The following is a 23,606-nucleotide window of genomic DNA, read 5'->3' on the forward strand; positions in this document are numbered from 1 at the left end:
TACAGCAGCAGGAAGCATTACAACTTTATTAGCAAAATGCCCAGCTTCTACATCAAAGGACACCAAGTGCACACACCCACATCCCATTGCAATTTTTAAAGCCCATCTACTGCAAACTTGTGCAGGCTGCATCAAAGATAAAAAAGAAAGAAAGAGAGAGATTTGGAAAAAAAAATAAAAAATAAAAAAAAAAGACTTACCAAAAATAACTGAAGTTCTCTAAAGTTGCCCTGAAGTTGAAATAGCCCAGAACACCAGTGCAGAGCCTGCCTTAAACTCTCTCTCTCTTTCCCACTCCCCCCTCTCTCTCCAGCAATTGGAAGGAGGGCTGTGCAGAAATTCAGCAAACAATTTTCCTTCTATGTCGACCGGGGCGTTCCTCTACGGGCAGAAAGGGGATGGCTAAGCCTGGGTGAGGCTTGTTGCTATCCCCAAGCCAAAGAGCGCTGTCGCAGATTACACAGCCCATGAAATCCAATCCCTTTCTCTACTCAGGCAACAGCTGTACAGCTTCAGCTGAGGCAGGAGCAGCGCGTAGACCCTGGGCTTGTTCCTGATCGGGTTTTCCATGCTGGGGGAGGCAGATGAACGGGGGTGCAAGGGTTTCTGCAGGCTCCGTGGCTTCTCCCTGCTCGGTGCCTACAGCCGCAGGCACGAGCACACGCAGGGTGGAGGTACGGGGCAATTTCCTCATGACCGAAAGTATATGGGATGTGGGCGCCCGTGCAAAACAAACATCTCTTTTCCTGAAATTCATTCCCAGCCCTGCTTCAGGACATAAGCAGGCAATTAACATTATATGTATTAGTAAATTCTCAGGCAAGCATGCACACAGACAGGATGCAGTCTGTCACAACAGCATGGTTCAAGTGGGTTTCGAGGCTGCTCTGGTGGCCTCTTTAAGTTCATTTTTTTTGGTGTCACTTTTTGCCAACAGCTTGATTCTTTCCAAAAAAGCCTGAACTCTGCGCTGACAGACCTTGCACCACGTTAAGCGCTATGGTGGCTGGCAGCTTAGCACTGCCTTTGCAGCATGTCCTGATACCAACACAAGGAGAAAGCTGCTTAGTGCCTGCAGAAATGCTTTGGCTAAAACTCACGGCCCCTCCTCTCACCTGTCGCTATTTCTCCACCCCCTGCTAAGGAAAGAAATTCATAATACAGCCAATTCTTCCCTCCCTGAGGAATTCCTCCGGTCCTCTGATCCCTCTTCCCTGACGTTTCAAAAAAAATCACAGCAAGAGACCTCAGTCGGGGCTTCCTTGTTTTGCAAAAGCATTTGCCTGCTTGTTTGCATGCTGTCAGACAGGTGAGAGGTGAGCAAGGGTGCAAAACACAAGCAGCCCTGGGAGCGCCCCGCAATTGCTCCAGCTGCTTTGCCAATGCACCAGAGCAGAACATGAGCAGGTAAAATCCAGGCCAGCCAAAGGGACCCCTGTGTGCACACAACAGCGTCCCACCATGACACGGCAGATGTGCTGGGGATTTCTCTGCTATGGGCTCTGGGTATGTTCCAGGCTCTCAACTTCTGTGGATTCCCTGTATTAGGACCCAATTTCAGAATGGGAGCACCCTGTTTCTACAGCGGGCATGTGGAAATTTGGCAGTGAAATCTGAGGGTATGGTTCTGCTTCCATCCTGGGTGTGTGCTTAACGCAGGCGCTTTGCAAAAGTGGGTCTTAACAGAACAACAGTATTTGTATTAAAGCCAACTCTGGAATGAATTTTGTGTAAGTAATGGAGACTACTCTATCTAATTATATATTAATTTTATAAGTCACATATATAGTATAATTAATAAATACTACATATAATTATACCTAATTAATATACACAATTTGCCTGTGAATAGTGCCTCCTATAATGTGCATATCAATTACACAATTATATCATATATAAAGTATAATTTACAATATGCAATTGTATATAGTATATATAATCATGTATAATTAATACAAATATTATGTGAGGCACTGCCCAGTTCACTACCCACTACACAAACAGTTTCTTCTTGTGAGGGTGGCACCCACACTCATGACAGAGGACTGGAGGCCTCCTGAGCTGCAGCCGGCAGCAGGAAAGGCAGCAAACTGTGTCAGGTGGGAAATGGATCAAGGCGTCTCCAATGCTTAGATCATTATTTTGGCTTGCTCTGCAGCCATCCCCATTTCTATTCTCAGTTCTTGGGACTACACCGAGGTTCAGCCTTTCTGAACTATCTTTCAACATCATCCTGACAAACAATATGTATTTTTAGAAACAGATGTGCAAAACAAGGAGCCCAGCCTGACACCACGGTTCCACGCAGAGACAGCCCGTTTGGATGCAGAAATCTGGCTGCCACCTCGAGAACCGGCACTGTGACCAGCAGCACTCCAGCCAGGCGCAGACCCTGTATAATGGCAGCAGTGTGCTCTGTCCTCAACCTATGCTTTATTTAAACACTTTGCTGAATATATTGATGGGTGTTGCTTCGATCTTTCCAGAATTTTTAAAGCCCGCATGAGACAAACCCATGGCTAAATTGAGGGAAGCCAACTATTTTTTCCGTAAATGTGGAAGAAGTTATTATGTTCTTTTTTAAGGTATTGGGAAATCTACATTCATTGTCCCTGGCTTTTTTCCAGTTTTAGCTCAGAACTGAATGCATAAGCCCTGACATCTGAGCAGTGCCACGCTGCTATAACTGCTGAGTGCAGCTGATATAGGGGAGATGTATACCCACATAACTCAAAGCCTAAAATCTTCCCTCTTGCCAATCAATTGAAGATCCATTTGGTAGAGTTCTGTGACTATCAAAGTACTTTAACACTATTTGCCTGACATGAATGCACGATACTCACTTGATTTATCTTTAAAAAAATCAGTGGGATAGCACAATGTTTATCAAATCACAGAATCACAGAATCGTCTAGGTTGGAAGAGACCTCCAAGATCATCTAGTCCAACCTCTGTCCTAACACTAACAAGACCTCCACTAAACCATATCATCTAAGCTATTAAAAATCATCGTCTACTAAGCTATTAAAAATACTACACCTAGATGGTTATTTGCAATTCTCCAAACGATTCCAGGACAACAGAGCTGACTAATTCAGTGGGTATACTCCAGGTAACCCTTCTTGTTTCCTCTTCTTGACAGATATCTAAATATTAAGAAACTCTCTGAGTTTGGTGAGGCAATACTGAAAGTTCCTCTCAGCTCTATTGCCTTGCCAGACAGTAGGATTATATCTTGCATTTCTCTGTTTCACCTCTCCCACCCTTTCCTAGCTCCCTGTATTAAAACTTTGTTTTCTTTCCTCGGTTCAGAGGTAAGGCTAAGAGTACACAATGGAATGACACAAGCTTGCTGTTATTATTGTTATTGACATCCTGAACTGTGAATAGACTGGTATTAGGCCTGCGCATAAGGGTGTGCTGCTTTACTAGTAATTGAGAAAAAAAAAAAGAGGAAAAACAACAGGAATTTTATTCTGTTTTCTTTGGTCCAAAGAGAGGGAGATGAAATGTTTGACGAGACTTTAGTAAAGCATGCTCTGAAACACAAATTCATGTACTTTATTGTGGAGGATGTAAGGCTGACCGTTTCTATTATTTTTCCTTTTTAACAATTGTAAATATTTAGAGATTTGGGGGAAAAGTCACAAATTTCCACATGCAGATAAGACTGGGTGACAGAGATCAGCTACTGGAAGCGATCTTGTCAGCCCAGCTCAGAAATAAGCTAAAAAATTGTGGACTTCAGGCTTAAAGAGAAATGGGCTGCCAGAAGGAAGAAGCACCAAAGAAAGAAAAAAGAAAGGAAAACCAAGCTCAGCATAAACAGAAGGTGTAGAGGAGCAGATGGAAGCAAATGTCAGACCAGCCATAAGAGGAATGAATAGCCAGCTGTGGAGGGATCTGGCCACCAACTCTCAGATCAATCCCAGAGGAAGATAAATATCACATCTGTCACCAATTTGCAGACATCCCCTATGCTTTGTCTCCCATAACTCTACATTTTGTTAAGACAAAGAAATTTATATATTTTATAATCTTGTAGTTTGAACTAAAAAGGAATGTTAGCTAGCCACACAGACTTCCTCTGAATTTCTTCTCTTCTGCGATACATAAGCTATTAATTTGATTGATTTGCTTCAACACTTCTTTGCATAAAACTCATCTAGCTGCAGGTGGGCATATAACCTCAAAAACTGAAAGAGAGCCAGGTATGGAAATGAGGTTTCATCACTGCCCCTTTTAAGAAGCCTTAGAGTTGGACTCAAGGGCCTCATTCTGAAGCTGGTCAATTCAAATGAATTCCGCCCCCAAAAAAAGTGAATGGGTGTCATTCACATATTTTGTAACCTAACTGGAATCTGTCCTCCAAACAGGTTAGTCTTGTGTTCTTTACGTCCTTTTCATCTCAGAATTTGCTTAAAAGAGGCTTCAGTGTCTACCTGCTCTTGGTGGGCTCTACCAGCACTACCCGCATGTTGCACTGACAGCAATCTGGAAACTTTACCATTTCATGTAGTGATAGGTTTCTCCTTTGTGAAGATAAACAAATGTGAACTCCACAGTATCTAGTGAGGGAGAAGGAAAAGCCAAATTTGGGCTAAAGGCCAAAAAAAGAAAAAAAAAAAAAAAAAGAAGAAGAAGAAGAAGAATTGTGCATTTTCAGAAAGTCAAATGTACTGTTCTGGGATTCCTAAATACACATTTTTTCACTTTAGTGGTTAATATTCTTGCTTATTAGAAAAAAAAAATAAAAAAGCTAAATAAAAATGCTGATCTGCAACCAGCATAAATAAAAAACCTCACCACCAACAAAGAAAGCATTATTTAGAAATGAAACAAAATGAGACATTTCCAAGAACAATCCTTTCATGAACAGGAGGAGAAAAAAAAGGAAACCAATTCACTTTGGACTTCTTTTACTTTGTCCTGAGGCATATGCTCCATCTCCCTTTGTCCTCCAAATGCATTTCCATCGGCCCTGACAGTGCTGACATTGACCTTGTGCAGCCAAAATAGCCTGGGCAGAACGAACCAGAAAAAAGGAGCCAAGCACACCAAGGGCCAATGCAGCCATGGACCTGGGGGAAAAACTGCTATAATTAGCAAGGCCTGTGCAGGAATTGACGAAAACCATGGTCCTTGTGGATTTGCTGCCTTCCTGCCCCCATCAGCTGCGTGTTTGCTCATATGGAGCGGAGCAGAGCCGTCCCCTGCAGAGCTCCTCGCCCAGCCTGGGCTGGTGGGTCACCCAACAGACCGTGTTCCTCTCTACCAGTGGAGATCTGTCTCCAGACTGCATGCTGTGGAGGGTTTTAATTAAAGGTTATTTACTCTGTGTTCCCCCCAGCCATCTCATTCCCTCCTCTCCGTTGCGTTTAAGTCCCCTCTCAACCAGGGTTCAGAACTGGCTGACCCTGGGTCTTTATTATTTTACTATTTTGAAACTTGCAATATCGGACAGAAGGCAGAACCAGGAGTGTCCCTGAAAAGTGAAAATTAGTGACAAACAGCTGACAACATGCGAACAAAAGCATCTTTACTAGCTGGAGAGAGAGGTGTTATTACCTACAAATAACCTGATTGCACCAGGTGGCAATGCTCAAGAATCTGAAAAAGGAATGATTTAAAATGAATTATTTCTTTTTCTGCAATGTCATTAGACTGCCTTAAGCCCTTTTCTTTTATCACCAGCTTAAATCGGTCATTTTTCTTCAGCTCAGAAATAAGGGGAGAGGGACTAAAACCTGCCAAACTGTAAATACAACATTAACAAGTTCTGTATTTTCAAGTGACAATGTACCGAGTCAGGTATTTCTGAAGAGAAAGGTACTAAAAAATCTTTGTGGGACATTTGTTGTATTCAATCAAGACACCTTTTTCTATCAGATTGGAAGTTAAAAGGAGGTTGCACTGATGTTTCTAGATCTGGAGTAAGAAGCAGACACTGATAAAAATAAAGTGTAAACATTTCATGCGATAGTTCACATGCTATTGGAAAAGCAAAAATTTCAGCTGTTGTAACAAAACACATTTTGGTTGCTTCACTATGCTGTTTTTTGGCTCCTTTCGTTTTTACCAGGCACTCTATTGAAGGGTATAAACTCACTTTTTGTTGGGGGTTGTACGGTCAGGACTTATGACAAAGGCTGTTTGCAGCTGTGGAAATGATTCTGAGTGAATCCTCCCTTGTGTTTTTTTTTTCTTTTTGTTTTTCTTTTTTTTTCCTAAGCCTTAAAAAAGTGCTTAAACAAAAAAAAAATCTTAAAATAAAACAGAACTGGCAAATGATCTCATTGTGTGCCCTGGGGCTTCCATGGCATTTAGCGAGCAACCACGGATGAGTACATTTGCTGAAGTGGAGCAGATAAAGCAGTAACTGGGAGCTGGACTGGAACAATCCCCCCCGGCTGTGGGCTCCCCATGAAGCATGCCCTAGGTGCTGGAGGGGTGAAAATGTCCACTAAGGGTCCTGTGGTGCCCCTTTCATCTTGCTTGGGAAGGGCTGTGTGTGGGGTGGCACGTTTCTTCCCGTTAATTCTTTCTGAGATTGTTTTAACCCAGGTGCTTGCACAGATCCTGTCTCTTCTTGGATCACTTGTGCCCAACTTCATGCCCCGATCTGTGGACATGAGCTGGCCCTGAGGATGCCCAGGTGAATGGCAAAACCAGGAGAAACTGCCTCAAACTGCCCAGCGCCAGCTCCCTTCTTAATAACACAATCTGTCCACCTCCAGGCCATTTCGCCTTGCCGCTGCCGGTGTTGAATGAGGGTTTAATGGACACAGGGGGCTGCAGTGTGCCAGTGGCTGGCACCAACCTCTGTGGAAAACGAGGGTCAGCGCTGCCGCGGTGCCATGCTGCGGTGCACGTCGTCGGCTGCGACAGAGGAGGGACTCAGCGGTGACAATGGGGACACTGTTCGAGGTTGGAGGTTGGCAGCGTGGCGGGATTTACTTCTCGATGAAGTGAGCCGCTTAGCCGGTATCAAGTGTCTGCTTGTTAAGTCGAGTGATGGGGCAGATCCAAGCGTTAGAGGGCCTTGTTTTAAATAAACCACTCACTGCGCTGCGCTGGCTTACGCTGCGTAAACAACATCCACGGGAGACGGAAATTCATTTGGCTAATTCATTGTGAGGCTACAAGGTCTCCTGCGTTCTTACGGAGATGAAGATGATTTTCCAAAAAGCAGAAAATTCACCTCAAAGCCCTACATCCCATCGTACGCGGGTCTTGGGCAGGCCCACGGAATTTCTGCTGCTAAACAAAATAATTCCAGTAACATCCCTGGTGGAGACAGAATTCCCTCACAGGGGGAAAAGGCGGAAGGGTAAATAAAATCAGGTAACTTGCAAACTTATCTGACACCACTACTTCATCTTTTTTCAGCTGAACTGGCTTGCAGGTGCCCCAGAAGGGAAACCTGTGGGATGTGGAGCTAGGAGGGCACAAGGACAAGACTGCTGGTTCCCTGATGGCTTCACCCCCTGTGTTTCTTAGCTCCCACAAGTTTGCGGTCAACTCTTTGGGCATTAAAGGCATTCAATTCCTCTTAGCATCCTGGTGCTTTGTAGCTCCAGGCCTTTTTACTCCACATTCAGTGTCGCTGAAGCTGTTGAAGGGTTCCCCTCTGAAAGGCATCCTCCTCCCTGGGGCTGTACGCTACATAAAGCAGCCCTGGTACTGCTGATATGCTGTGAAAACCTTTCCCCACCACTGCACTGGTGCCTTTGAGTTCAGCTGCCAAGCACTTGCTTGAACGAACAAACCTTATGTGCAATAATTAATTCCCCCTAATTTGATAACGATGCTAATGGCAAACAAAGTTACAGTTCAGCCCTGCACAGCACGCAGGGCTGTTGGTTCTGGCTGCATTTGTCCCTAGGTAGGAATTGCCAAAATGAGAGCAAATAACTCGCAGTGTTTTAGAAAAATTTATATATATATTGCGGAGCTTAGGCAGCAAAAGTGCTCTCATTTTCTGATGCAAACAGAGTGAACATAGACTAAGAAGAAAGGCTGCAAAGCCTGAGATGGCCCAGAGATGGGAAGTGAAGAGCACTTTCTCTGGGAGCTTGCCAAACCAGGAGTGGCCAGCAGTGAGCCGGGCCCTTCCACCAACTGCCATCTCACACGAGTGCTCATTTTTCTGGTATTTCTTTACTTGTGAAGAAAATTGTTTTATTTTTAAAATTAAAATATATATATATTTCTAAGTATTTGGGGAATAGGAGGATAATTGATTTTTAATGATTTTTCCAAAATGTTCATTAAAATATATGGAAAACCAAATCAAAAAGTACTGATAGCTTATCTTTTTCTATATATTTTTTTCTTCGATTTGTTATTTATCTAAAATTATTGTATTAATTAAAAGAATGCCAAGAGATACCTACGTTGGCCAGTGAAAAAATAGAACAGCAAAAAGGAAGGGAGAGGGGATGTTGCTTTGCTGTCTTCTACATTGTGTTGAGTCAGCTTAATTACATGGTTGCTTTGTTTAAACATCTTTCTTTAAAACATGAAAAAGTCTTCTTAAAATTTTTTTTACTTAAAATGAGTACTCCTATGCATAAACAGGTGAGACAGAAATTATTGGGGGATTTTTTTAAAATGTATTTTTCAGCCACTGCTATGATCTTGCTCAAGGAACTAAAACAGGTGCCCGTGGCCCTGCTGGCAGCTGCAGCATCCTGCACGGAGCAGCCCCGCATGCTCCCTGGCTGGGTTTGTGAGCGGTGGGGGTGACTCGGGGAACCAGCAGCTCTGTTCCCACTTCATGCTAAATCAACACGATTCATCCTCTGCTGATAGCATCCTGTACATGGAGAGGTTCTCACCCTATAGATTTCCAAACTCCAAATCCTGGTTTCAGGAAACTATTGTTTTCCAGATATTCAGCAAATACACAACAGAGGAAGGTGTGCGATAAGGAAATAGAAGGGCCGAACTGTAATTAGCATCGGTCCTGTGCTTAAGTCTGATCTGTCACTCCTTAATGAAGGTCTTTGGATGCATGGAGAGAGGCACGTCAGCCTTCAAGCAGCATCCACACAAGATAAGGATGCTGAATGTGCCTGCATCCAGCACAGGTCCCTCAGGCAAAGCAGCGGGGACTCAGTCCCCGGGGCTGCCTGTGCACAAAGCACAGCTGGGTCACCACAACGGGTGCAGCAGGAGCAGCCTCAGCCCCTAACACAGCACCGACAGAGCTCAGTGATGCTGCCTTATTTGTTTGGATTCAACGAAAGTTTACCCAGGCATTTACTTACAGCAATAGAAGGGCTCAGCGCCTGGTGATAAACTGCTGCCTGAAGCCCATTTCCATCTGTAATTGTTAGCACAGCTGATGATTGTCCCTCGGTTCACGAAACCACCCGTTATTCTGGGCTCTGCTTCATGACTCAGCTCCTGAGAGCTATTTTGAGTGGCAGAGGAGACAAGCTGCCAGGCTGGCATCCCCTTCTGCTGGCTGGGTGGAAATAGGATGTGGCTTCGCACGACATGGTGTTTTATCTGCCCCGACAAAAGAAGTGTGCTCCTGCTCTGCGAGCCGTCTGAAGGGATTACACTGACTGAAGCCATAATCGTATGCTCTGATATTGTTAATGTATTATAAATGGTCCATTATTCATCCGCATGAGGAAAGCCAGAGGAATGGAAAATTAAAATGCGAAACTAGCGAGCACAAAAAAATGAGCGAGTGATTCATGCTGTGTGGAAAATGGGCCTCACTGGGTGTAGGTCGGTGGTGCTGTTGAAGTAAGTCCTGCACCAGGGGCTAATAATTTAGCTCATTCACAGCAACATTTGTCTCCCTCTCAGTCCTGAAAAATGCACGAGTAAAAACAGCACACAGAGCCTCTGTGAGACTTGGTCCTCCTGCTCTGTTCCCTCGTGCCCTTCAGCCCTCCCTGATGGCAGACGGATCTTCTCCCCAGAACCCTTTGGAGGCAATGGGAAGTCAACTACCTGAAAATTCAGAACTGGCAAGGATCAAAGGAGTGAAACATCCCGAATGCCCAATTAGCCAGCTTTATTATCATATCACGTGTGGTCTCTGTGAAAATCTAGCCACATCTTGCAAACTCAGAGACCATTAAAAAGATGCTGCATGTGTACACTCGGTAATCAGGTTATTAGAAACCCATAAGGAGGTTCCTAATGTGAGTCACGCTATCCAGGAAGATATGAGACAGAGCAGTCAATTCATTGTTAAAAAGGAGCAGGAGCCTAGTGCAAAATCAGCGAATCCAGGCAACCATGGATTTTGAAGACAAGTTTGAACAATGTTTTATTTACAGTCTCACAAATGCCTAAATCTCAGCAGAGCTGCAGATCTAACTCTATGCTGATTTGGAGGAAGGAGGTGCCAATGACAGCTTTGAAGATTTACTTGCACTTCATTGCACCCACCCAACATTTCTGTAAACTTGGAGGGAGGGGGACCAAGGGCTGTGAGATGGAAGAGCAAGACCATGGCTGAAATGGTCTTGGGCAACTGCATGGAAGAGAAGCCTTTGGGAGATCTTACAAGACAGCTTAGAAAAGAGATTAGATTCAGGTACAGCGTTAATTTCTCATTTTCTTAGTTTACATTTTTTTAATCCAGGGGAGCTTTTGACTTCTAGCGACAGAACAAGTTATAACAGAGCAGTGCTGCAGAACAGCCCTTGGGGTGTCTACAAAGCAGAACAGGTTTGGGAATCAGCAGCATAGCCCCACTGTCATCACCCAGTGATATGCAAAAAGGGAAAAGTCACCCTGCCAGAAGTTACCTAGAGCCTTAATAGCCAAACAACCCATGAATTTTAAGAAACAGACATTTTATGAAAACCAAGCTGACCAGGCAACAGGCAGAGCAGGAGAGTAGTGATGGTGACAATGCTGGAGTATGTGCTCCTGATAACAGCACCGTGATACACAGCAGCCTGATGCAGCCTTTCCTTCCCGGCCACTGTAAGATTCTCTTACCTATCTACCTTAGTGCAATGGGCCTGTTTCTTTTTTTTTCTTTCTTTTTTTTTTTTTTTTTTTTTCCACTTAAAAATTCTCTGATTCTGGCCAGAACATGTCCCTGCAGAGAACGCCCATCTCCTGGGGCAGAACAGGTTGGCAGCAAGTCAGCCCCTGCTTGGGAACAATCCTGCAGATTGCTGAGCTGGAGAGAGGAGACAGTGGTCAAAAGCCATGGCAGATGTCACGGCAATAGCTGCTGGAGAGATGAGGAATAGATGCAGGTGGGACCTAGATAAGGATTGGCTGAGAAGAGCACATCTTCACCTGGACTGAGTGAGGAGCAAGGTGGAAACCTCCTGAGCCCTTGGAGTGCAGAAGAAGCTGGAATTTATTGTGTGGAGCAAGGAGGGAAGAAGTCGAGGAGAGCTGGGTCTGGTGGGAAACAGTCCTCTCAGGTGTGTGGCTAAGATTAGCTCCTCATGCATTTTCTGTCCACAACACTTGCATTTCCACAAATTGTCTAGCACACAACTTTATAGAGAAGAGTCTGGATGAAGATTTTGAACACGTATTAATAGTAAGTATAGAAATTGGACTGTAAAATCTCATGATGGTCAAACAACGCAATTCCATTTTAGACCGTGAGTGCTCATAGCACAAATTAAGACAGACCAAAGTACAGAGGAGCCACAGCTGGAGCTATCAAAACTACTGTTATTTCCCTGGAAAGCATGGAAATCTATGGCTGCTCATCAAAGCTGCTCAGCAAATAATTTTCAGCCATGGGAGCTTTCCGCTTTTAGGTGGCACTCTGCCAGTAGAAAGCAAGGTGGTGCACATCAAAAATATTGCTAATTTTGACTGCACCTGTTGACCCTGACCCTGTGGCAGATGGAACATGTCATGCATTTCATAACGCCTAAATAGTGTGTGACTCCGCGCAGGACGGACCACAGGACTGTCCACAGCACAATTCACTGCAAGTCCACCTCTTCTCCTATACCTACACATCTGACAAGGCAGATGAAAGATGATTTCGAACCCATTGCTCCTTTCTGGGGATCCCACAGCCTTTGTATCCTTTTATCTTTAGTTTAAATCAGCATTCTTTCTATTTAATTTGAGAATAAGGATGTCCCGCAGGTTTAGGCTCACCCGTGAAGTTTAAAGCTCTGCACATCTCATCAGCGATCACAAGCAATGAAGGACAGAGTGCAGCTGGCAGGAATGAGGTTGCAGTTACAACTTATGCACTAAGTCACACCTTTCCTGTAACCTGCAGGCTGCGTGAGCTGTGCGTGCTCCAAGCCTGGAGGGTGTCAGGCTGTTTGCTGAGAGCCAGTGTGGGCAGATGCCTGGATTAGGACTTTTCCATGGTCCTTGGAAGTACCCATACATGATGAGCGGCACAAACTACTAGAGATTTGACACCCTCAAGCAAGGACAGACTTTTATTCTGAAAAAACTACTTAAATCCAATCTGCTGCTGTGTAATGTATATGCCAGAGGGACAAAATATGGTGTAAAATAAGATCTCAGCAAGCTGAGATCCAGCTTACATATTTGGCCTGCTTAATCCAAGGATGAAAATAATTACACAGAGTCAGTCTAAGCAATCCCAGAAGGATTTGAGCATGTGAAATATAGTCATTGCGATGAGCGGAAGGAAGGGAGAGCTACACCAGTTTCACTTCCCCTTGGCTTCCTTCGACTCGTGTGTGAATTTGGCCCAGAAAACTGTCTGGCACTGGGGCTGGTGATCATTCATCCCTTCTATTTGCACAAGAATGTGGGAAGGGCTTAGAAAAAGCTCCTCTTCTCCCATCTGGGGGCCTGGGTGGGTGCCAGTTAAGTCCAATGATTCATAACCATTTCAAGAAGCTCCTTGCCACTCTATTTTGCAGACATTTGTAAAGAAAGCAAACATACATGCCACAGCAGCATGTAGGTTGCTCTGTTGGGATGGGGGGGATCTGACTTTCCGCCGTTTGTCATAACAGCAGTGACAGGAGAAGGAAAATAAAACCAGCTTATCATCTTAGCACGCATCCAGCCCCAGAGGCTGGGGGAAACGAAAGCGAAGAGATGTAAGGCACAGGTGGAAGCGCTGGATGCAGTGTGTGCTCGGAGGAGCAAGGAGCTGCATCCTCAGAGGGCACCGGAGCCCTGCGCAATGGCGAGGAGAAAAGCCAGCGCCTACCTGGGTGCTGCGGGCAGCTCTCCGTCCCTGTCTCACCGCCGACAGCCGTCCCCGCTGTGATGAATGAGGTGCTTCGGGTCATTCATGGGCCCCGGTCCCCGGGGTGGGGCGGTTTTGGCCCCAAACCCCGCCTCGCATCATGTGAGCCGCTCGTGGCCAGGGCTTCCCAAAGCCAACTCCCTTTGCCCGTGTTCCTGCAAGCCTTCGTGAGCTTCTCCGCGTGCCGGGCGGAAAACGGCAGCCAGCCCGCCTCGCCTTTGAGCCTTCGCCAGGGCTTTGTTTGTTTTCTCTTCTGTTCAAAACATTCCTTGTGTCTCCCTGCCTCGCTTAATTAGCTACAATGCTCAGCTTCTCCCGTTTTTAAGCAGTGCCTAAACAACAGCCAGCCAGATGTAGAGAGACTTCAGTATGGCTGTGCTGGACAGGGAAGGTGCCACTCTGCCTGTCCCCGCTGAGTGTGACGGGTTCATCCCAACGGTGATAAACCTGAAAAAAGCAGTAGGGAAGACGTGGTGGTTTGGGGTTAATGACTAGAGTAGGGCTGGTGCCTCGGTCTTGCAGTGCCCTGCAGCCCACACTACCATGTTTTTGTTCTCTGAATTGAGGAAACATCTTAACAATACCTGCAGTTGCAGGAGTGGTGGCAAGGGCACAAAGGGAGGATGACACTGCAGACAAGGGAATGCCTCCAAGGGGTCCTCAGCAGCCAGGAAGGGTGGGAAGCCTGAGAAAAAGGCAGCTGGGGAACGGGAGGAAGCCCTCTGGGATGACTGGGGAGGAGAGGTGAGGAGAAAGACAGAAAGGTCGTTCACAGGCAGGTAGGTCAGAAAGAAAAGTGGCCTCAGATATTTGGAGCAATTCCATCAGATGGACCTCCAAGATGTGTTTTAGAGGTCTGAGTGAGCTGGACTATTCTCACATCCCCATGACTTGCTTATCTTTACCTATCACAGTGCAGTCTGTCCGGGGGTTAAAACTGCAGTTTTCAACCATGTGGCAGGCTGTTGTAATCCATCTCTATTACATAACCCAGCAAATATTCTGCTAAAGTTCAGTTACATTGCGGGGCTGGTGATGGCGAGGATCAGATTCTCCTTTACAACTTCTTCCCCTTTGGAAATCAGGGCAGTGACACGCAAGTGACAGCTTTTCCTCTGCATGCCAAGTCCAGTGAGCAGGAAAAGGCATCGTGTTCGCCCTCATAGTGGGCACGTTCTGCTCATCGAGGAGCAGGTTGGCATTTCTCCTTCCTCTACTCACTCCCGCTGTGGGACAGAGCAGGGATTAGAGTGTATGAGACAAGCACGGCACAGGTCGAACAAAGAAATGGGAACAGTGTAGAAGGGAGATAAGTTATTCTTAGCCTGAGTTAGGTGGAGTTCAGCTGCTCTTGTGCTGTTTCAGTAAGGTCACTCTGGAGTAAGAGCAGACACAAAGAGGAAGGGAGGGTGACAAGAAAATCTTGTTATTTAGCCTCTTCCTGAGATGTTTTATAGGTTGTTTGACATATAATTTCATGATTTTTCATGGAAAAGCTTTTCTAGGATGTTTTTGTCCTCCTCCCTTTAATGCTACTGCTGCCTTTGTGGTGATGCGGGACCTGTGCAGCACTCCAAGTCTCATATTTTCTCCTGCTCCTCCTCATCTGTGTAGGGACTGGAGCCCAACACTGCTTCTCTCTTCTCATTAGGATTCCTGGCCTTTCTCTGTAATACAGACAGCAGCTGCTGAAGGCTCAAAAACTCTGACTGTTGGTCCAGATCCCCAATTGCTCTGCATTTTAAAACAGTTTGGGTTCCAGCTCCTTCACACTTGGCTGCTGAGACTCACCTTTTTTCATCTTTTTCCATACCTTCTGTTCTAGTCCTTTTTGTTTTCCTAATCTTTGCTTTATCCCCCACTTACTAAGGCTTTTTGTGGCCCAACTACCTCTTCCAGTTAGGCTAGCGTGAATCTAGGGTAAATCTGCAGGTGTAATTGGGATTGTAAGATAGGAGATGACTATACATTCCAACAGCTGGAGCCAAAACCAATGCCACCACCGTCAGCATCTTTGTTGCTGTTGTTCCTAATATCAAAGAGAGACCGTAGCCTGGGAATGATGATATGAATCATCAGACTTGCACAATGTCCCTACTTCTACCATCTCCAGATACTTTACAGCCGTTAATTAAATATAGGAGCTCAATAAAGAGGAGGGTATTCATTTTCAGGGTGAGGCACTGAGAAGGAAGCAATGTTCTCAAAGGCACATATCAAGGGTCCAGCCTCGCTTTGTGGTGAAGTCCCCCATCGATTATATTACCTCACAGTCAGCAATAGGAGTCAACAGAACAGCACCCATATCTTGTCTCTGTGCTGCCAGAACACTGATCCCCTGGGAAAATGGGTACCATAAAAATGCTAAGTTTTCTCTGTGTAATACAGAATAAAATTTGATAAGCTGTATCGAATTTGGGGTCAGTAGAAGAATCCTTTCTTGTTATTATGTTAATGTGGCAGTAGAGACCTTCACAGAATGGAAACTGTACTCTCAAATGAGAATTTCTGGGGCAAACCACCCCATGTAGTAGCACTGGTTTCACTGAGGGCTCTCACATTTCCTCTTCCAGGCAGTGACAGCAAGATTTGCAATACCCGAGGAGTCTGGAGTGGTTTCACCCCTTTCATACTATTGCTGAGTCTCAGTGGGAGTTACTGACGTTGATCATCAGTCCAATGAGAGCGCTGCTTCAGTGTGACCAGACCTTGAAAACAAAAGCGTAGGGAACCTGGTCTGTTCTGTATTCATGCACATTCATAGCACATCTCCTGCAGTATGTTAAAGCATGCTGCTTCGTGCTGCATGTCACGAACTTTAAAAAAAAGGAATACAGAATGAGTTTGGAAAAAATTCCCAGGTTATTCAGTGCATCTGCCTTCTGCACCCTAAGAAAATGATGAAGCATATAAGGCTGTTCCCTTTATTTCTTTTTGGTGCCTAGGTGTGCTCTCACAGTGAGCTAATACACTGGTCCATCCCACCTGTGCATTTCATAGGAAAAATTCCATGTTGAGGTGAGATGGAAAACTCTATGGTGGTGAAAGGGAGGTGAAGCAGCTTTGTGTCTTTTCTTTTATGTATTCTATGTGCAGCATTGAGTACATGCTATAATTTACAATGACTTTGCCAGCATAAATTTACTAATATTTCACCCACAATAATTTTACCAACTGGACACATATTTTTTTTCCAGCCTGTTCTGGCAGAGGAACTCACACAGATAGAAATCTGATGGTGCAATTGTACTAAAGAAAACCCTGCAAGCACAGCCAGGACTAATTACTCTAACCTCAGACCTGGCTGCTGTCCACACGACGAGGCTCTGTGCCGGCACATGGACTAGCAGAGTTTGTAGAGGAAGAAACTAATGGAGAAACAGGAATGAAAGGCTAGACTTGTGCAACCTTTATGGCCCCAAAGTTACTTCAACATACAACGAAGATGTTATGCCAGTAAGTTTGGGTCCATAGATACTACTATTTAGTAAGCCCATAGGGTTAAGCCTAGAAAAATGAGGATCTTGAAGTCATTTTAAAATTCATCTGTATCTTGTAACCAAGTAAAGTTATGTAATTGCCTGTGCTGACGTAGAGACAGGGATGTAACCTTGAGAGATGGCTATTCCTTTGGTATTTGATAGATTGGTGTCGTTCGTTTTCCAGGATGAATGGGCTCCAGCGTGGGTTGGACAGGGTGGATGAAGCTCCCTTGTAAGGAGGAACAGCTCCAGGTGCTTTTTCTGTGGCAGCAACACTGGCAGTTATCCCCTCCCCTGCCCCTCCTGACCACCACCTTATCCCCAAAGGTGCTCTCCAAGTGGGAGCAGGGTGAAAATAGCCCTCTGGCAACCTCACTGCCAAAAACCCATGGGGATACCACACCACTAAATATCACAGCCCCGAGCATCCCAGGGATTCAGGCTACCAGAGGTGACTGTGGTAGGGATGGGGTATTGATGGGGATAATGGGACACGGTATCCAGGCTTCTTGTGCAGCCGCTCCTTTGTATGGACAAGTGCATCCCGGCTGTTTGCTGGCTGTTTGTCTTGGCAGCAAGTCCCCACATCGAACCGAGGGTGTCATTTATCCCCAGCATCGACAGCCCTCACCAGAGCGAGCAGCAAGAGCTGGCAGGGGGCTCTCTCTGGCCTTTGCTTCACATTCCTCCACCTCTCACACAATAACAAGGGTCCTGCAGAAGAGACCTCTGCCAATTCTCTGTCTCTTCCTTGTAGTTTTGAAATGCAGCAGTCAAGAAAAATCATGTTTTTCAGACGGTTTTGGTTTGCTCCCAGGGCATGTCCGTTCCTCTCGTGAATCAGAAGCGGTGGCAAACACAACGTGCTGTGCCTCTATCGGGTACATACCATCCCCATTCCTTTCTGTTAGATGGAGAACAGCAGCATGGTTTATTGCCCTGTGGATGGACAAAGAGAGCCTTGTTCCCTGTGGGACTCTGTCATGCTGATGTTTCTTTTCCACTTGACGCTTCTATGTCACCAAAAGAGCTGGTGTGCACCCATTGGACATAGAAGTGAGAAATTAATAACCAGAAATAAAAACTCGTGAGATGGCTCTAGGGAGGGAGAACAGAGAGAAGCCAGAGGGATGCAATTTACTGCGCCTGATTCACTGTGCTGGCAGGGCTCTCTCCGCCAGAGCCAAGTGAATCAGATCCTCTTTCAGTCCCTGCTGGTACCGCAGTTATTTTGGTGTCACCATGGATAGAAGGAGCTTATATTTGGGAAGCTTTTTTAGACAGACAGTGAGTTTAGACACATTGACGTATGCCCTGAAACTGAAACGGCCTGAGTCATTCTAACGTTACACTGGCTGAAATAAGTGAAAAAGTGGGGAAAATAAAATAGGGTGGGATGTCAGGTCGGAGCCTCTCCTGAGAGCCAGGGAGGTTGCTCCTTGCCCATGCTGGGAGCCTGGCTCCTGCAGGTTTTGTTTATCTCTCTCTTTTAATGGGGCTGGAGTAGATGCTGTTGCAGCTCGTAGACAAACATCTTGAGAAAATTTCTAAGAAAAATTGCAGCTCCGCTGGCATTTTGTCTTGGGTCCTTTAAATTTGTGTGCCGCATTCAGCAGCTCTTAAGACAGAGTGGACACCCAGCCCTCAAAGTGTCTTTACCATCACAGATATAATAGCAGAGAAGAAGGGATTTATTTGAGCTGTTAATGTTTTTTGAATGTCTCAGCTTGCAATGGAGTCCTGCCCATGGATTTTCACAGCTCTGACCTATATCATGAGAGCACATATGTGCTGTTCTCACACAGTGCAAAGATGAATCTGGCACCTGAGAAACAGCAATGTTGTGGTCCAAATGCCCATTCAGCAAACTCCAAAAGTATGTATCTTGTTTTGACCCTATGCTCCACTCCTGTGGCCATGAGGAGGCCATCAGGAGGTCATACAAACCTTCTCAAGTGAGACACTGAGCTGAGTCTTTTAAAGACTGCCATTACTTTCTGGGAATTTAGGCCAGGCCCCAAACAAGAAAAAGAGCAAGCGTAGAAAACATTTGTGCTAAAACCTTTATATTTTGGGATTAGGCCAATTATCACAGTTTGCTGATGCAGACATTTTCTTCTCCTACTTATTTGTTGTTCTGACTCAAAAATTATCCATGGAAAACATTGTCTCGGCGTTCATCAACAACTGCAGAATGCTCCCGGCATCCTCCAGATGTCAGGTCTGAGTGCAAGCTTGTGCTTGCCTGGCTAATAAGGAAAACTAGCAAATTTTTGTTTATCTGTTTCCCACCTGTATTATCATGACAGTCAGCTAATGCAAGGGCAGATGAACGTAGCCAGCAGAGACAGCAGCTTACGAAACAAGCCTATTTTTAACAAGCTTCCCTTCCACGCTGCGGAGGAAACAAGGGATTTAGTATGCGCTTCTTGATGTGGGATTCACTGTGTGGTTTTTCCCCACCCTTGTTCAGATGAGTCTGCCTCATCGCCAGGCTAAAACCCCTTCTGTCTTTCTCCTGGACTTGGCAGGCTTTCCCAAACTCACATCACATGCTCCAGGCAGCCAGCCAGTCTACCTGAGAAAAACAGACCTGCTTTTCCCTGCCACACCCTGACCTCTGAGGATGATAACCCGCTGGCAAGAAATATCAGCAATAACTGTTTGGAAAACAGACGCCTGTCAAGTTTCGCATGCAACTGGCTTTCCCTGCCGCCTCCCTTCCCAGCGTGGCCCTCAATGGCCACCGGGATGCTCCCCTTGCCCATGACCCACCACAGCATCCTTTCACACTGCTGGAAAACTGGTACCAGAGAGATCCCAACCCATGTTTGTGGCATGGGAGCATGCTGTTTCCTGAGCAACAAATACCCAAAGCTTTTTGCTAATTGCTGGGGAAAGCCTGGAGGGTGGCGATGTGGAGCACTCTGCTAGTGTTAAGCTTTTATTTGTTTCTATCAGGTAGCACCTAGAAGTCCCAACAACACATCTCTGATGTGGAATATAGTAAAACCCATTAAACTAGTTTATTTTCTAAATAAATAAACCTGTGCAGGCAGAGAATCAATAGGAAAATGATGCTGAAAGAAAATCTTTCCCCCAAAACTTACATTGAGTATATTTTGAGAAAATCAAATGAAATTACTGTCTGGGTGTAGCCCTAAAACATTTGCTATGATCTTGCACCAATTCAATTACCTAATCTAAACACCAGGTAAGCACCAGAGGGTTGTGTTGTACCTTTCCGATGGGTGGAGAGAAATGACTTATTCCTTGAGTTGGCTCCTTCATGTCAACAAGGCAATTCAAGCAGTAAGATGTTACTTTGTCTACTGGGAGTCTGGCAAGCAATCTATGACTTTCCATTGTTGTGGAAAATATAATCCTAAATTATTTACTACAGAAAAGCAGAAATAATCAGGCATATTTAAAAAAATACTCTCCACTTTTTGTCTATCAAAATGTTTACAGACTGTTTTTTGTAGATAACAACTTCTTCTACCGGAATAAATAGCGAGTAAATTTATTGCAGAATGTAAATAAACACAGATTTGGTATGTTTTAGGAAAAAAGAAAAAAAAAAAAGATACTGTAGAAATTTCAGATTCTTGGCATTTTTGTAGACAACATTAAGACTACTAGTTGCTTATTTTAAAACAGGATAATCTGTGCATAAACTAAAGAACAGAGTTTTAATTTATTGATATGCTTCTGCCAGCTAAGAACTGGTTTTCATTACTCTTTTGACTCATTACTGCAGTCATCACTGTTCTGACACAGCAATATTTTACATTCAAATGTATATATTTTCCCCTTTAAAAGAGGGGTTAGATTTCTAATTTCCTTCTGCTCTGCAGTAGGGAAACACAAGAAAAAAAAATGCCCTTCTTCCAGAGTGCTGTATTGTTCAGCCAACAGATTGAATACAGAGCATAGGACACATTGAATTTGCAAACACACACTATGCAGCACAGCTTTTAGCTATTGAAAATGCCAGGTAGATTGTATCATGCACCATATCCTGCCAGTCACTTCCTAATCGCTACGAGAAATGAAGGGCAAGCATGTGAATTAAGGCATGCAATCTGAAACAGTTAATTTAGGCACAACTGAATTTAATTTGTATACAAAGTCAAAGGCTTCCCCAAGCTTAGCTTCAGCATAATGTAGGCACCGAGGAAAGTTTAGAGGAGGCTTTTCTTAACACTATTTTTCCTTATCTGATTCATGCAGCATCAGAGAAAGCCACACCCTAGAAGCTGCAGGGTTTGCCTCGGCGGTTGATTCGCAGCTAGCAGAGCACAGAAAAGCAGAAGCAGAATACAGAAAAGTATAGAAAATGTAAGCCCACCACTGGCTGGAGATCCTGGCCAGTTAGGAAGAACTAGATGAAAGCAGTCACACATCTTGGTAGATTATGGTGGTACAGCAATAACAAGAGAGGAAAACTTTGTCTTTGCAGAGGATCCCAGTGCAGAATCAGTCCCAATCCAGAGGAGGAGACGGAGACTTTGTGACTCTGTGCTGCAGAAAAAGTGCAGCTAAACTGAAACTAAATGCTGACACACTCCTTAGCCTCTCCGTGAATATACATCCTCGGATGCCAACCAGATTATTCCGGGCTGCCCTGCATTGCATTATGCCTGACTGATCACTGCTTGCAGAGCTGGAGCTTCAGGTCATTGCGGAGAGAGAAAAGGAGTGATGTGGATGTTCCTAGCCGAGCCCGAAGACACTCAGGGAGATTGATGAAGGATACCCGGGCTGCCCGATTGGCTGCTGCGCTCCCCGAGCTCGAGTTGAGAGGGCAAACAGAGAGAGTGCAGCAGCCTCCCAGGGACGGAGAGAGTCAGGAGAGCCCCGGGGGGACAGGAGCCAGAAATGGCAGGGCGAGTTTCTGCACGCTTCCCTGGGAGAAAGCAGGGAGGTGGGCAAGGAAGGGGAGTGGACCCCTGGATTTTTCCCTCCTGCGAGGCAGGGCCAGATCCAAAGCCCCCCAAAGCCAGCAGAAGGGATCCCATTCATCTGCTAATGCTTAAAAATCATACGCTTTAAGTCTGTTCTCCCAGCGAAGGAAGGGGCTTGGGACCCAGCCTGAGAATGAGATTCATCTCATTTTCCAACCCGAATTTCCAAGGATGGAAAAGAGCAAGATATAAGTTATATGAAACTCTTTAGTGCTGCACTTATTAAAATGCTCAGTCATTTATGCAAATGCAAATCAGGCAAAGAAATCCCTAAACCCCTCCATGCTTTTCATTAGTAATTTTTATAAAACATGGAAATTGTGCTGTCCATTCCACATGTAACCAGCCCAGGGCCAGAAACAGCTGCTGTGCAAGAATGTGCACTAGGTCTGATCCAGTGCCCACTGAGATTAGTGAGACCAGCCTTCCTGATCCTGGTGGGAGCTGAGGATAAAAGTCAGCAACCAGTGCAAGCCAAGAAGTGGGTATTGCTAGAGGCAGGGAATGTGCGTGTACTGGCACCCCTGTTTCCTGTTATTGACTATTACAGTGGTATTGGTAAGGAAAATGGGACAGGAAGGGGCTTCAAATCTTCCTGATAGAGCTGGATGGTAGGGAGTGCCCCTATCACAGGCATTTCAGGGCCAGGACGGTGCACATGTGACTGCAGTGCTTCTGGCACTCAGGTTAGCTCATACCCAGTCCTCAAGTCATCTTAATGGGCATAATCCCCATGACACCAGTTTGCTGGTCCCAGCCAGGACTGGGGGGATTGAGTGCCTCAAAGAGCACAGGCGTGCTGACTCCCACCAGAAGTGGGATATGTGGACTTCTGAGGGTAGGGTTCAACTCCCATGACTCTAGACATCTACAGAATAAATGTCTGCACCCTGTGTCCTGCTGCAGCCAAAGGACTATAGTCATTCAACCTTATGTTGGTGTTAAGAGACTATTCTTGACTTTATTGTCTGTACAGACCTCAGAGCCTACAGTCTCGACTCCATGGCTGTAAAACCTGAACTCCTTGACCTGCCCAGAGGGCCCAAATGCCAAAATGGATGTACCTACACTGCAGGTACTTGCAGTTAGGTGAGAGGAATTCCACCCAAGGTGTTTGTTGGACTGTAGATGCCTGATGCAGGAGATCGAAAGACAGGACTGAAGTTTGTGTTAAATATACCAGCCCAGATGAACAAGCTGTCACAGTGCAGGGCCAGGGCCTGTGCCAGGCACAGCCTCTGCTGTAGGAAGGGAGTGCAAGGTCACAACTCTTGCTTGTGTGGGTCAACAACGCTCTGCCTCTGCGTGTCCCTCACACCTACCTGGACCTCAAGAGGGCTTGAGAAGAGGATATTTACCATCTCAGCACAGTCTATCGAGGCACCATGTGGGTAGGAGTGGTAGTAGCAGTTAATAAAATATTTTACTTTTCACATAATAAAATAATTCACTGGAACAGGCTCCCCAGGGAAGTAGTCACTGCACCAAGCCTGTTGGAGTTTAAGAAGCATTTGGGCTGTGCACTTAGTCACATGGTCTAATATTTTGGGTAGACCTGTGTGGTGCCAGGAGTTGGACTCAATGATCCTTATGGGTCCCTTCCAACTCGGGATATTCTATGATTCTATGATTTTATGATTCTATGATAAATTAATAAATATTTTGCTAGAGAATTTATATTCTGCTACCTATGCCTGATGGCATAAATCCCTGGATGGCAGAGCTAGTACAAAGCCCTACCACTTGTCACAGATCGAGCATGGGGCAGATGAATGAGAACATAGAGAGAAATGACTCAGGGATTTTCTGTGCGCATAGGATGAACTTTCTCTGTATTTACAGAACCAGCTGATCAGGAGAGTGGTGTGGCATCTGACAAGTGAATTATTCTTAGTGCAGCACAGGAATTAAAAATACATGTGTTGTTTCCTACTGTTGACAGGCCTTTACAAATTATGC

The 23,606-nt window shown here is 45.3% G+C and overlaps 1 protein-coding gene across 1 annotated transcript in view; it reads right to left on the reverse strand.

Moving 5' to 3' along the window:
* The window catches only part of AHNAK2 (AHNAK nucleoprotein 2), a 64,700-nt gene extending 43,486 nt beyond the window's left edge, over positions 1-21,214 (reverse strand). The window contains 1 exon segment of the mRNA XM_050710804.1: positions 21,032-21,214. Within this exon segment, the coding sequence (XP_050566761.1) occupies positions 21,032-21,086 (55 nt within the window). The 5' untranslated portion in view covers positions 21,087-21,214.
* Between the last annotated feature and the right edge of the window lie 2,392 nt (positions 21,215-23,606).

The sequence above is a fragment of the Cygnus atratus genome, chromosome 5 (assembly GCF_013377495.2).
Source record: "Cygnus atratus isolate AKBS03 ecotype Queensland, Australia chromosome 5, CAtr_DNAZoo_HiC_assembly, whole genome shotgun sequence".
Taxonomy (NCBI): domain Eukaryota; kingdom Metazoa; phylum Chordata; class Aves; order Anseriformes; family Anatidae; genus Cygnus; species Cygnus atratus.